General features: G+C 37.6%; 1 protein-coding gene across 4 annotated transcripts in view; it reads right to left on the reverse strand.

The window, feature by feature from the left end:
• Positions 1-15,300, reverse strand: part of ap3b1a (adaptor related protein complex 3 subunit beta 1a) — a 52,298-nt gene that overhangs the window by 3,127 nt on the left and 33,871 nt on the right. For all 4 annotated transcript variants that reach the window (XM_077194234.1, XM_077194235.1, XM_077194233.1 and 1 more), the window contains exons 23-26: positions 14,570-14,798; positions 13,211-13,295; positions 10,105-10,202; positions 5,943-6,081 (exon numbers count right to left, since the gene is read on the reverse strand). In XM_077194234.1, coding sequence (XP_077050349.1) covers positions 5,943-6,081; positions 10,105-10,202; positions 13,211-13,295; positions 14,570-14,798 — 551 coding nt within the window. The remainder of the gene's footprint in view (positions 1-5,942; positions 6,082-10,104; positions 10,203-13,210; positions 13,296-14,569; positions 14,799-15,300) is intronic.

The following is a 15,300-nucleotide window of genomic DNA, read 5'->3' on the forward strand; positions in this document are numbered from 1 at the left end:
TACTGTATACTGTAAGTAAGCTATAGTGAGCTATAGTAGTAACATTGGTGAACCGTTCCATAGCGCTGTGGGAGAATTCTTGGTGTCCAGTAACCGTGGTAACGTCACAGACTGGAAACACTAGTGAACGCACTGACAGTGAAGACACGACCCTGTCCGACCTCTACGCCCCTGTACCTCCTTCGTGTCTGTCTATCCTTCTCTCTCTCACTAAGGAGGACCCACGTGCCTGATACACTGCCATCTGCCTCCCATTTACACACCCTATTATACAACAATGGACCGTTTAGCACACACCCACACACGGGGGACCCCTTTTAGCACTGAGAAGCACACATGCCCCCTGTCCCATCATGAGGCCCCTCTTTGACTCCCAAACTCTGTCTCACACTCACACAATGGCCACCATTTAGTCATGACAGCATGAGACACAAGGGCCGTCAGAGCAAAATGCTAACCAACTGGAGAGGGCATCACATCTGACAATCAGGACAGATAAATAGATAGAAAGATAGACAACGATAGATATATAGGACAGACAGACCGAATGAACCAACGGTAGATAGAACATCAGACAGACAGACAGACAGACAGACAGACAGACAGACAGACAGACAGACAGACAGACAGACAGACAGACAGACAGACAGACAGACAGACAGACAGACAGACAGACAGACAGACAGACAGACAGACAGACAGACAGACAGACAGACAGACAGACAGACAGACAGACAGATAGATAGATAGATAGATAGATAGATAGATAGATAGATAGATAGATAGATAGATAGATAGATAGATAGATAGATAGATAGACCGAATGAACGATAGATAGAACATCAGACAGACAGACAGACAGACAGACAGACAGACAGACAGACAGACAGACAGACAGACAGACAGACAGACAGACAGACAGACAGACAGACAGACAGACAGACAGATAGATAGATAGATAGATAGATAGATAGATAGATAGATAGATAGATAGATAGATAGATAGATAGATAGATAGGACAGACAGACCGAATGAACCAACGATAGATAGAACATCAGACAGACAGACAGACAGATAGACAGATAGATAGATAGATAGATAGATAGATAGATAGATAGATAGATAGATAGATAGATAGATAGAGAGATAGGACAGATAGAGAGATAGATAGATAGATAGATAGATAGATAGATAGATAGATAGATAGATAGATAGATAGATAGGACAGACAGACCGAATGAACCAACGATAGATAGAACATCAGACAGACAGACAGATAGATAGATAGATAGATAGATAGATAGATAGATAGATAGATAGATAGATAGATAGATAGATAGATAGATAGATAGATAGATAGATAGATAGATAGATAGATAGATAGATAGATAGACAGATAGAGAGATAGGACAGATAGAGAGATAGGACAGATAGACCGAATGAACCAACGATAGATAGAACATCAGACAGATATATAGATAGATAGATAGATAGATAGATAGATAGATAGAGAGATAGGACAGATAGAGAGATAGATAGATAGATAGATAGATAGATAGATAGATAGATAGATAGGACAGACAGACCGAATGAACCAACGATAGATAGAACATCAGACAGACAGACAGATAGATAGATAGATAGATAGATAGATAGATAGATAGATAGATAGATAGATAGATAGATAGATAGACAGATAGAGAGATAGGACAGATAGAGAGATAGGACAGATAGACCGAATGAACCAACGATAGATAGAACATCAGACAGATATATAGATAGATAGATAGATAATGATAGATAGGACAGACAGACCAAATCAACGAACGATAGATAGAACTTCAGACAGACAGACGGACAGATAGAAAAATAGATAGATAGATAGGACAGACAGACCGAATGAACGAACGGATGATAGATAGATAGATAGGACATCAGACAGACAGACAGATAGATAGATACATGTAGATAGATAGGACAGACAGACTGAATGAACGAACGATAGATAGAACACCAGACAGACAGATAGATAAATACATGTAGATAGATAGGACAGACAGACAGATAGATAGATACATGTAGATAGATAGGACAGACAGACTGAATGAACGAATGGATGATAGATAGATAGGACATCAGACAGAAAGACAGACAGATAGATAGATAGATAGACAGATGGATAGATACATGTAGATAGATAGGACAGACAGACTGAATGAACGAACGATAGATAGAACACCAGACAGACAGATAGATAGATACATGTAGATAGATAGGACAGACAGACTGAATGAACGAATGGATGATAGATAGATAGGACATCAGACAGACAGACAGATAGATAGATAGATAGACAGATGGATAGATACATGTAGATAGATAGGACAGACAGACTGAATGAACGAACGATAGATAGATAGAACACCAGACAGACAGATAGATAGATAGATACATGTAGATAGATAGGACAGACAGACAGATAGGACAGACAGACTGAATGAACGAACGGATGATAGATAGATAGATAGGACATCAGACAGACAGACAGACAGACAGATAGATAGATAGATAGAACACCAGACAGACAGATAGATAGATACATGTAGATAGATAGGACAGACAGACTGAATGAACGAACGATAGATAGAACACCAGACAGACAGATGGATAGATACAGACAGGTCTAGTATTTTGTGTGATGTCAGTGTGCTGATGACACTTTGATCTCTCAGTCCCTGCAGCACTACTAATGGAGTCAGTTTATAAAAATCTTATTCACACACGAACTTAACACGACCCAGAGGCCCATTGTGTGTCTGTGTGTGTGTGTGTGATAACCCAAAGATTTACATGATTTCAGTGGCATCTAAACCTACACAAATATAGACACACACAGAGTATTAGTGTACAGTACAATTACAGCTGCAGGGTCCTGATACTGGACAGCTATTCTGTTTAACTATCCCTTGTCTATCGGTCTTTCATTCTCACGTAAAATAAACATTCACACACCCACAGCAGCTCTAGCCAGTGTGTGTGTGTGTGTGTGTTGTATACGGTGTGGTTCAGGCACTAAATGGGTCATTGGTATTCTGGTCTATCTCCACTGGGCCTCTGAACTGGATTAATTGAGGCTGTGGGAAGAAAAGCAAAGCAGAAGCCCAGCGCTGGCCAGCCGGACCGCTATCGATCCACACACACACACACACACACGCTAACACTTGCTCCTAATCAGAGAGAGAGACTAAATGACTGTCGCCTCTTTATTCAACCTTAAAGACTAGACTGGTAAGATTCCTGTTCACACAGAACAGTTACCATTCACTTTCACAGATGAACCTAAACAGAGAAAGAAACATTGCTCAGCCAATTTATTAAATCATATTTTACTGATAAAGGGTCTGCCTCGCAGATTCACAAAGGTGTTGATGTAAATGGTAAAACCACACAAAATCTGATTTAGAAAATAAATATTTAAAATGTGTAAAAAAAAATTATTATGCATTACTGTATTGTAAATATTTTCAGGGGAAAATATATAATTAACCTTAATTACGATTTATTTTCTTTATTTTGACAAGTTTTCTTGAGAATCGAAAGCCACTTAGTTCAATAAGATTGGTACTGGTCATCACTGACCCATATCGGTTGACCACTTTCACTACCTCACATCTCCTTTTCACATTTCTGCAAAGGCCAGAAAACATTTCCTTAAAAAAATACTAGTCATGTTCTTAAAGACTGAAAGCAAATGTTTTGCACCGGATGCACCATATGGTAAAGCCTTTTTCTGGTATCTTGTTCCTCTATGTCCTCAAGTCTGCAGAGAGGGTTTTAGTAATCACTTGCCAAATGTCCGTGCCAAGTATGTTTGTGTGTGAGCGTGTGTGTCTGTTTTAAGAGTCCTCTGTACTAATAGAGGTTAATGTGAGTGACCAGATGACCAGCTGTCCCTCTCCAGAATGAAGGACAAGCTTCTCTCCTCTTCTCTGAAACAAATTCCACTCACACAGCTGCCAACTAACACACAGAGGATTGAAGTACACATACCACTAAAGAGCATGCATGAAATATGACATAAACGAACATGAATCTCTCTGGTCCTGCTGCAGGAGAGCAGAGGACCAGGAGACAGACATCATAAGACTCTTTAAAAGCTAATTGTGATGACTTGGGGAAGACAGAAGTGAAGAACGTACTGAAAGGATCCAAAGACAAACCCCTGATGAATCCCAATCCACATTCTAAAGAAGGATATATGCTATTGCTCACATGTAACAAATATGCTACACTTTGTAAAAAAAAAAAAATTAAAAAAAAAAGCGATTCTGTATATAAAGGCCTGGTTACAGCTAAAACATCATGCGTCATGTCTTTTTTTTTCCTTCAAATAATTATAAATCCAAAATGTAAAAACATCCAATTGACTCTTACACTTTAAAGTTTGCGTTCTTTTAATCCAGCTGAGTGGTCACGCTGTGGCGTATCAATATTCTATTGGCGATATGGCATTTATATATTCTATTATTCTATTGGCGTTTGATTCAAGTCAATGGAACAAAAAGTGTAGTGTGAACGCCTCATCACTAAACACACACACACAAAAAATCATCTTATCCATAATAAGCCCACTGATATGACTGCTTGTTATTGCTTTGGTTTGGCTTGCTAAAAAACAAAAGTGAGAATAGCTGCGATTCGTTCGGTCTCTGTTTAGTGGCAGAGAGGACAGCATGTTTTCTTTCTGTAATCTAGAGAAGGACAGGAACAGAGTTCTGTTTTTCAAGCTCATTTAGAAGCTGCTCTCCTAGATTCCCTGCATTCTCCCACTGCAGCTTTAGACAGAAGCAGTGCTGCCCCCTGCTGCCAAACTGAAGAACTGCAACCCACAGACACCCACAATCCACAGAAGAACTGGGTCAATTAGCTCTACCACACCTGCAGGTACCGCTAACCACAGAAAGTGCAGAACTTTGTGCATACAAGTTAATAATGACCTCTACAAGAAAAAAATACTACTAAAAAGGTGTCAAAGTTGGATGTTTAAAACCGAACAAAAAACGGAGCCATTGTTAAACTTTGTTAATTGAAACTTTGTTTATGAAAACTCACATTGAACATCTCATTCATATGTTTGTTAGTGTAAAAGTGTCTAAAGGTTTGTAGAGGAAGGATAAAGGAGTTTTTTTCAGTATGTCTGTTAAGAAACAGTCGTGTGATTGATGACACGCTCTCATTTGCCCGATTGCGTATTCTAAATGAAATATAGGCCTTTTCCACAGACCTGCAGGCATTGATTTCCACTCAGCCTGTGTGCTGTGTGTCCTTGTGAGGAAGATTTTAATGCTTCTCAAGGTGCTTTCATATTTGCTCATATTTTATAATTAAATTACCCTACATCAGACCGACCCAAAGTACAGACCAAACGTCACTTTGTTTGTGTGCATATATGAGACAGAGACAAATAAGTTTGTCCGTGTGTCAGCAAGATGGCTGCGTGTGTGCGTGTTTGTGCGTATATGAAAGTTTTGCCTGCTATAGTCCTTTACAAAGTCAGAAAGACATCCTATAGTAATTACTCTGAAAACTGTGTATCTCTTTAAATCTTCGAGAAATAAACGCATCCTTATGCCTAACTATAACCCTTAAAAGCATTGCAAACTGCATTTCAAGAGAAAAAACATAACTGACTGATGCGTAACGGACACGTAAACCACCTTTTTTTGTTTTTATGACACTCCCAAAAGTAGGTTTTGTCAGTTTTATGTAACTTCTACAGACATTTTTTCTGCAGAAATGTTAGATAAGACATAAACACACAAATTCAAGTCCTGGAGAGCAGAGAAATCTATCAAACTCGTATAAAACACTTTTAAAAAAAGTTAAATACTACAGTATTCCTATTAAGCATTATTTCTAAGAAACAGGACATTTTCTTTACCTGTGTATGTTCTCTTGATTGGATGGAATCACACCTAGGTTGGCGGCAGACACCACATTTCTGTTTACTGATTGGCTGGAGATGTTCTCTGGCGTTGTGGAAATTGTTGCCGATGACTCGTTCATGCCCACCAGTTTACCTGAGCACACAAATAATTATTAGTTTTAGACTTTGAGTAATCTAGGCTCTACAGAGGTATACAGGTAACAGTTGAAAAAGTCAGCAATTCGTATAATTTTTATTATTATTTTGTTCTGTAAATTGGTCTGGGAGCCCAAGTTAGACTCCAAACTGCAAGAGCCACATGTAAGTTTCCTGCATATATTTGTGAATATGACAGCAGGTGCTTGTTTATTAAGTTAAGAGATGAATTTTAAGCCTTGAATGGAATAGTTTACAAAAAAAAGAAAGAAAGAAAATTCTCCAGTTTACTCCAAACCTGTATGACCTTCTTCCATAAAAAACAGAAAATGTGATTTTCCATACACACACTCAAAAGTTTAGGGTCAGAATATTTTTTTTAATGTTATCGAAAAAAAAGTCCCTTATGCTCACCAATCAAAAATATAGTAAAGCAGTAATATTGTGAAATATTTATTTACAGCTATTACTAGTTCATTTCAGTTCAGGTTTATTTATAAAGCACTATTAAAACAACAGAGCATTGACCAAAGTGCTGTACAATAATACAATTATTCCTAATAAAACTACTCCAGTCTTCAGGGTCACATGATCCTTCAGAAATCATTCTAATATGCTGATTTGCTGCTTTTATTTTTGTACAGTTGTGTTATTTTTGTGGAACATACTTTTCAGGATTCTTTGATGAAGAGAAAGTTCAAAAGAACGGCATTTATTTGAAATAGAAATCTTTTATAACATTATAAATGTATTTACTGTCACTTTTGATCAATTTAATGCATCCTTGATGAACAAAAGTATTAAAATCACAAAATAAAAAAATGACTGAATACTATAATGACTATCCCTTTTAAAATCTTGAAACTTAAATCAAGCTTAAACTAAAGGGATCACTTCCAGAAAAATCTTCTGCACAAAGCTTTTGGGAAACTCACACTTCGGATTTATAGAAAGAAACATCTAGCATGCATACATGTGCATTATTTCATATTTAACATAACTAGCACAGAACGAAAGGTGCGGGGTTAAAATAATCTTGGCCTTTGGTAAGAGCTTGCGATATTTGTGGGCCGCGTTGGACCACTAGACTTGATTAAGACTAACACGAACGGAGAAACACGGCGTCCTTGCAGGACATTAGCCGGAGATGGCATGAATATGCCTCGTGGAGCGGTAACAAGCACATAAAAGCAGCACGCCGTTGCTTCTCCAAGGAAACGTGTGTGGACAATACAGCTTAATGTATCCAAACTGGACTAAATGAAAATGTTGTTTCACTTAAAAAACACAGACAGACAGGGTGCTTTTCTTTCTGAAAGGCACAAACTACGAGCCACTTCAGCGGGGCTTTCAAACGGTGTGAATGTGAGAGAGCACAGTGATACGTGCAAACACACACACATACGCGCACTCGCTCGTTCAGGGGGTAAGGTTTTTGAGAGTGCTCATTTAAAGTCTTAAATCTGTCCATTAGGCTCTATTGTAGAGAAAATGTGGAGTAAATGAATATAGCGCGGCTTATGCTAAAAGCCTTTGCCACAGCAACCAATTAAGAATAAATGATTGGCTATAAAAAGCATCTTACTTCCTGTTCCTCGTCAGTAAATAGTGAGGCGGGAAGCACTCTCTTCTCTCATTAAAATGTGTGCGCACGCGTGTCGTCCTGAGTGAAGGTATAGGCGGCTCTCTAAAAAGACAAGGCAGGAATCCATTGAGCGTAAATGAAAAATCAAACCCGCCGCTTCTTTCGGAGAGCGTCTGCTTCATTATGTCGGCCTAATGTTGGGCCGTAAAGCGGAGAGAGGTATTCGAACGGGCCAGGTGTGTGTGTGTTCCCGAAAGGCATCCGGACAAACCAGATGCATGCTAAACCAAGCTTTTTTCCTCTTGTCTTCCATTTATTTGGTTTTCCCATGCCTGTGTTTGGTTTTATTAGCTGGAACGGTTTGTTGCCCTAAGGAAGGAGGAACAAATTTGATCAGGAGAAGTTTAAAGTTTTAGTTATGTTAGTGGTGCAGAAATTAAAAGCAAAAAGTAATGACTGTTTTCAAACAGGTCTCCCAGTAGCTAGTCGGTCATTGGTCAGACAAACAAACACCCCAAAATTACATGATCGGTTGAGACACATTCGTCGCATCCTAAATCGCCATACGTCCCTAGTATATAGTAGGAGAAAAACACTATATAAAAAGAGAAGTATTTCAGAATTTACAGTTTTTATAAAACAGTAAGGGAAAGACAGGTGATGGACACTTTACTATGCTTAGAGGAGTTGTGAATGGCAGCAACAAAGCAGACAATGACAACATGATGGATGTAGTACAATTCATACTACACACATTCACACTATATAGTTTTCTCTCATTACTTCTTCAAAAGAAGTATGCGATTTTGCGAATTTTCGCCAGGCGTTCACTAGTGCAGGAATGACGAGTCAGCATTGCAATAATCAGCTTTGCCGCCAACACACTGTAAACACATGTTCATTAGTAAACAATTAAAATATCTCCTTGCTATCGTTTCCTGACACATCCATAATCATTAGGCTACTTTTGCCAGTTGCGAAAGCTTCATGTGTGCTGAGCGTGAGGCATATGTCCCGCCCCCCAGTAGCCTATATTTAATTCAATTCACATTTATTTGTATAGCATTTTTCACAATACATATCGTTTCAAAGCAGCTTTACAGAAAATGCATGTGTCTAAATTACAATTTAGAGTGATCTGTTATCAGGGGTGACTGTGTGTAATGCATTTCAATTAATTTTCATTCAGTTTCATTGTTAAACAATGCATATGAGCTCATTGAAGTAAAGAATACATGTTGTTAAATGATTAGGAACCATAGAAAACTTTAGCATTGGTGCTTTTTTACAGACTCAAAATATGAATGTAAAAAAGTCAACAAACTGAAAAAATAAAAGTTTTTTTTTTAGGTAATGTTATATTGTTAAAACTAGATCCATAAGATTGGTATCGAAAAAAGTATTGTTCAGGAACCGGTATCGAAGTCAAGGTATCGGAATCGGTATTGGTATCGAAAACTTTGTTAAGATACCCAGCCCTAGTCACATGTCAGGCCTAGATCTCCGTGGACAACTTGTTCTGGCCTTCAGAGGAGATGCTCGCGGTGTACATGTTAAGTATATGTGTGTCAGATTTGCCTGTCTGAGCTTTCTGCATCAGCGGTTATATTCAGAGGGACAGTTCGGAGAGCGGGGACAGTATAACATGAGAGTTTGTGTGTGTGTTTAAATAACCAGATTTATATGTAAAGAGCTGCTTTATTTGAGTTTTTCAGCGGTGCACGCCTGTCACCAGCACTCAGCCAGTTCATCAACTAAACACAGCGCACACAGAGTGGGTGTGTGAGGGTCTCTGGTTTTCCCAACATGTTTGGGTCAAGCAGTTCTGGAGAGCATATGTGTGTGAATATGGGAACGGATCATATGCATATGAGTTTGTTTAAGACATACTGTTTCGGCTGGGCAATAAATACATTTTTTTTATGATATATTCACTATATATATAGTCTCTTGTTTGCATTTGTAAGGTCAATGCAACGGAATCCATGAATTAAATGATCGATTAAGTGAATTGGTTCAAAACTCTGATTCAAACGTTTGTTTGTATCATAGCTCACAACTCTGCCCTCAATGTTTATTACTAAATGCATAAAAACAATAACATTCTTCTTTTTGTTCACTGAGTGAAAAACAGCGTTATATAGATTTTGAAACTTTAATTCTAGTTGGGTATAATGGCTGTTTGGTGGAAATATTATGATTCTTCATGCTAGAAAAATAGAAGACGTCGAAGAAATATCACCCTAAGCATAGGCTTAAAATGGCGTTTATATATTGAATATCACCCAGCCATGAGGAGTATGTTCTTGAGGTGTTTGAGAGTGGTCCGTAGATGTTTTAAAGAGACAGTGCTGTATTTTTGAGGTGTTTAAGTGTTATTTGTAGGTTTTTACAGCAGCATTATGTTTTGTAAGTGCTAAGAGGTGTTTGTATTACCCTGCTCTTTGGTGAAGTCGGCTTCACTCATTGTGATGGGCAGCAGCAGCTCTCCTACCGCAGGCTGGATGGACACGCTGAATTCATCTTCTTTAGTACTGAAGGAGGAGAGAACAGAACCATCAGGTCACTACACAACTGTCCATCTTTTCCAATGATTCCCTTCTATATACACACTATACTGTTCAAAAGTGTGTGCTCAGTAAAAGAGTTTTGGAAATGAATACTCCGCAAGGATGCATTAAATTGATCAAAAGTGACAGTATAAACTTGTGTTACAAATAAATTATATTTCAAATAAGTGCTGACTATTGAAAAGAAAATCCTGAAAAAAATTGCAGGATTGTTTTCCAGAGAAAAGAGAAGAAGAGAAAAGTTATTTTAAACTTTAATATACATTTAGTTCTGTCAATCGATAAAAAAATAATTAACTAATTATTTAAACATTTTTCTGTAATTAATTGCGATTAATCGCACCTAACATTGAAGATTTTAATATATTTTAATATTGTAATAATTTCACATTTAATCGTAGCCTGACGTCGTCATACTCAGATTCTCAGTCAGAATCTGAAACGGCTCCATTGGGCTGTGATTATGGGGCGTGTGTCAACCGAACTGAGAAATAAAAGGCCTCTGGCACACAATTGGATAGACCTAGAACCAATCAGAGCAACGGAGTAAGTGACGTATGTTGAGAGATAGATTAAAGTTGATAGGTTAAACTTTTTCCAAATTCCATAGGAAGGACGGCAAAAACATCTTTCCCATCGACAAATGCCTTGATCGCGGTTCTCTGTTCCTCTTCTAAAATGAATGCGCTGTCTATATCTTCTATAACACACGCGATAGGGGAATATACACAACTCAATTCTCCAGCGTCAGCCATGAATTCAACCCAAGCGCTCTGATGACTTGGATGGTTACGTTACCGTTGCTCTCATTGATAAGATGTCTATGGTTGCTCATCTGTCCATCATCGTATAAAGCCCGCCCTGACAATTTGATTGGTCCGAACAATTTTTGTTCGGGCATAATAGCTCCTCAACGGATCGAGTCCAGACCGAACTTCCCGACCTAAAAATTTTGTGGGCGGGGTTCGGGCTGGCATCCAGGCAAATTTAATCGCCAAATTAATGTAGAAACAACATGTTACAACATGTGTAAATTGTTTAAAATATTTGATCTAAGAGGTGGCATATTTACAGAAATTCAATAAAGTTATCAAACAATTCACAATCTTCACTACATAAATTATAAATTAAAAATAGATGAATCTATTAAAACTTATTAAAGCTTTTGTTCTTTGATTATCCTTAATAACAGACATCACAGCAGCAGGTTTATTAGGCTGCTGTCACTTTAAGATCTGACGCACAAGACATATCCGATGTCCTCACAACTCTGAAGTTCTTTTGAGTTTTATCGCACTTGAATGGTTTAATAGCACTTGAATGAATGATAGGTAACGCATTAATTTTGACAGCCATAAAATAAATATTTTTTTTATCAATTTAATGCAGGTCTTGGTGAGCATTAGAAATTTCTTTCAAAAACATTACACAAACCCCAGAATTTTCAATGGTAGTACAACATATATGGTATTTGGTACAATATAGAGGATTACACCTTATACAGTTATATGTATGGTATTTATGACAATTTTATGTCGTCTTAAGCTTAAGCAGAAATATGCACAAACAAAGTAACTATGGTTAATTTTGATTTCATCTTAACTAAGGAATTGATGTGATAAAGCAGTAAAACATTTTAGATAAGTTATAATAATTGTTTATAGTTTTTAAAGAAGTAATGACATTTTACATCCATGAGGAGAGACTAAAACCCAATCTATTTTGTTTTCGGCCCCCCCTCTCATCCCAAAAGAGTAAAAGAATAAACTTATTGATTGTCAGGTTTGCCAATTTACTTTGTAAGTAGTCAATTAGCTGAGAAACAGAACTGTTATTACCATCCCACTGGATCAATCATCACTGATCCACAGATGGAGAGGGCCGAAATACATATAGAAAGAAGGAGGGAGAGAGGAGAATGAAAGCCATTTTCTATTTTCATATTTGTACTGATTAGCATCCTCACTGTCTGTGGCCTATTGTAGGAAAGAAGACTGTCAGGAACTCCGATAAAGACTGAAATCTGACATTAAAGTCCCATCACGAAGAGTAGCAGGCTGGGAAATAGGAAGCCAATAAAGAGTGAATCCAGGAGTGGGAGAACAGGGTCACCACGGAGATCAGGTGATGAGGGGAAACAGGCTAGAAAAAGATTTAGAGTCCAAATAAGCGGGCTAGGGATCAACGTGCAAAGTAAATCCAGGTATTTCTTTCTAATATGGCATAATCTCTTGACGTATCTGTGATAGAGAGCACCCGAATCCCTCCTTAAACCGACTCCATGAGCCTGGCTTTTTACCAGGGCCACAGACATGCGTGTGGGCCTGACCTGTGCCCACTCGTCTCCATGTCATTGAACTCACATTGGCTCCATTAGCACACATAATCTACCGGTCTCTTGCTCGCTCTCTCTCTACGGCTCGGCTGTTTATGGTGATGTTATTCACGCCTGGCTATTTCACTGTATCGATCACAAAAGCCTCCGGCGTAATCGAAAAAAGAAAAAACAATTACAAGCTTTGTGGGGAAGTGTAATCACTCCAAATTAGATTATTAAAAAAATGTAATGCATATTATTACCATTCACACAATTCGGTAATAATTTATTTTTTTAAAACGTATTGAAAAGGGGAACAATTAATTTGGTCTTATTTTGCCCTGTGTAAGGATAATGAACAGAAGTAATTTAATCTGTATAATGACATGTTAGCGCCATCATATTGTGCACGCATTGTAAGTGTCTATTAATGTTTTTGCTGAATGCTGTTTTTTGAGGAAAGCAAACACCATCATGCCTCATTCTCAGGCATGTCAGGGCTACCTGATCTAAGGGTTTTAGTTCCACTAAAGCATATTGACTCAAGGTAGAGATAGAAACTGCAAGAAATGTAATGATTCTGGTTCCTCTTAATGATATATATGATTTTCTGTATAGAGTATGAGGCATTATGCAGTATGCAATGAACTCTTACCATAGCTGGAAGTGTGCAGCCTGTGTGGAGTCATTGAAGTCCACACCCATGGACACTGTTACTGACGCCTGCGGCTCCAAACGCTCTGAAGAGGGAGAGAAACATCTGTCAGCATGCGGTCTGAAGAATCAAAACCATAAGATCAATCTAATTCTACAGAGAAAGATTAAAAATCAAAGCAATCAAAGCAAAGGAAGGAAGAAAGAAAGAAAGAAAGAAAGGAAGGAAGGAAGAAAGGAAGGAAGGAAGAAAGGAAGGTTTGAAATTGAAAGTGTAGCACAGTATAGAAAGAAGCTTCATCTCTTCTCCTCCTTTCACAGCCATGACATTCATCTTTGTAATGCTTTACCAACACAAGCATGATTCAATTTATGTTATAAAACCCAAACCTGTCCTGCGAATGGCTAAGAACTGTTTTGTGAGAGAGAAAGAGAGAAAGAAACAGAGTGAGAACATCGGGAATGCGAGTGTGTTTGGTTCTGATGATAGGATTCTGCTAATCGATTCACAGGCTGAAATTATATCAGCTGGATTAATACGGGCTGAAAGAGGGAGAAGGGAACATGTGAATGTGTGTGTGCCGGAGAAATCTGTTAACATTTACCAAACACATAAGATACAACTGGGTGGCTTTCCTGAATTCCATCAAATTTAGATGGTTTGTGATTAGCTGAACTGATTTAAAGTTTACATGACAATCTCAGGAGGAAAAAAGATTCAACTAAAGGGTGAAAAGAAGGCAAAGTCCCCCAAGGGAAAGAGAAAAAAACCCAGAGAAAAATAAAAAAAAGACATGAAATGTAAAAACAACTATAAATAAACATAATAATAATAATAATAAAAATACAAAATATAATAATAATAATATCTGTAAATCAAATTTATAAATAACTATTATCAACTATAATAAAAAAAGAAATACACAATGTTAATAAAATGTAGTATATTTTAAATATACTTATAATAAGTAAATAAATAAATGCCCAAAGTAAAAAACAACTAATTAAAAAAAAAAGTACATATTAATAATCAATGAATGTACACAACAATAAGAATACCCTATATAAAAACAACGATGGACGGATGGATAGATGATTGGAGGGATAGAGGGATGGAGGGATGATTGGAGGGAGGAAAAGTAGTAGTAGTTGCTGAATAGGCATTGATATACAAACGTGGCTGTTTATATTTTAATGTGATCATGATTATGTTTTAATGTCTCAATTTCAATGTTTTAATGTAATCAATTTCAGAACAATTTATACTTCAAACTCTTATTTCAAAAAAAAGCAAGAAAGTCAAATTTTCCACGCTATAGGCCATGCTATTCCTTTGCATTACACAGCGTGTTAAGCTCACCGATAGCGCTGAAGCGGTGGATGTTTTGTCCGCTGGAACTCTTCTCAGAGATGTGGATGTTCTCGAGGGCTTGCTCACTGCTGTTGCTCAGTGTCAGCTGCAGGGACACCATGCTGTTGCCATAGATACAGGGCTGGCGGGTGAAGCGGTACTGGGCGGACAGACCTTTACCAGTCATCCTGTGGAGCAGCTCATGGGAGGTTTCCGGCACAAACACGGGAGAACTGGCCTGCGTACATGCCCAGGATATTAGAAATGGAAAGAACAATATGTATCAAAAAGAAATTTGGTCATTATGATCAGCAGCAGTGACTTCTGCATAATTTGTGGTACTAAACAAGTAATAATAAAGGCTATACTGTGGTCTTAAACAGGTTGATTTAATAATTTAAAGGTGACATGTAATTCTGACCAATGGAAAATGAAAGAAGTGTTTGTGAAAACCTGTATGAAAGTCATTATTATTATTGCAATTGATCAAAAACCTTGCTTAAAATGTCAATGTTCACATTCAAAACATCTTTGTACACACAGAGCGACATGGGAAAAAAAAGGAGGTACAGTATTATACATTCATTCTCTTGCACACATACAAATTGAGCCAATATCTTATTAAATAACCTTATTAAGCCACGTTTTAACTTTTCCTCTTAAATGAAAAATCTCTTTTATTATCAAAATCAAAAAGCTTTTATTATCAAAATCAAACTAATTAGGTTGCCCAACTATAT

This window comes from Siphateles boraxobius, unplaced genomic scaffold, assembly GCF_051911475.1.
Source record: "Siphateles boraxobius isolate OS27281-9 unplaced genomic scaffold, OSU_SipBor_1 11, whole genome shotgun sequence".
NCBI lineage: Eukaryota > Metazoa > Chordata > Actinopteri > Cypriniformes > Leuciscidae > Siphateles > Siphateles boraxobius.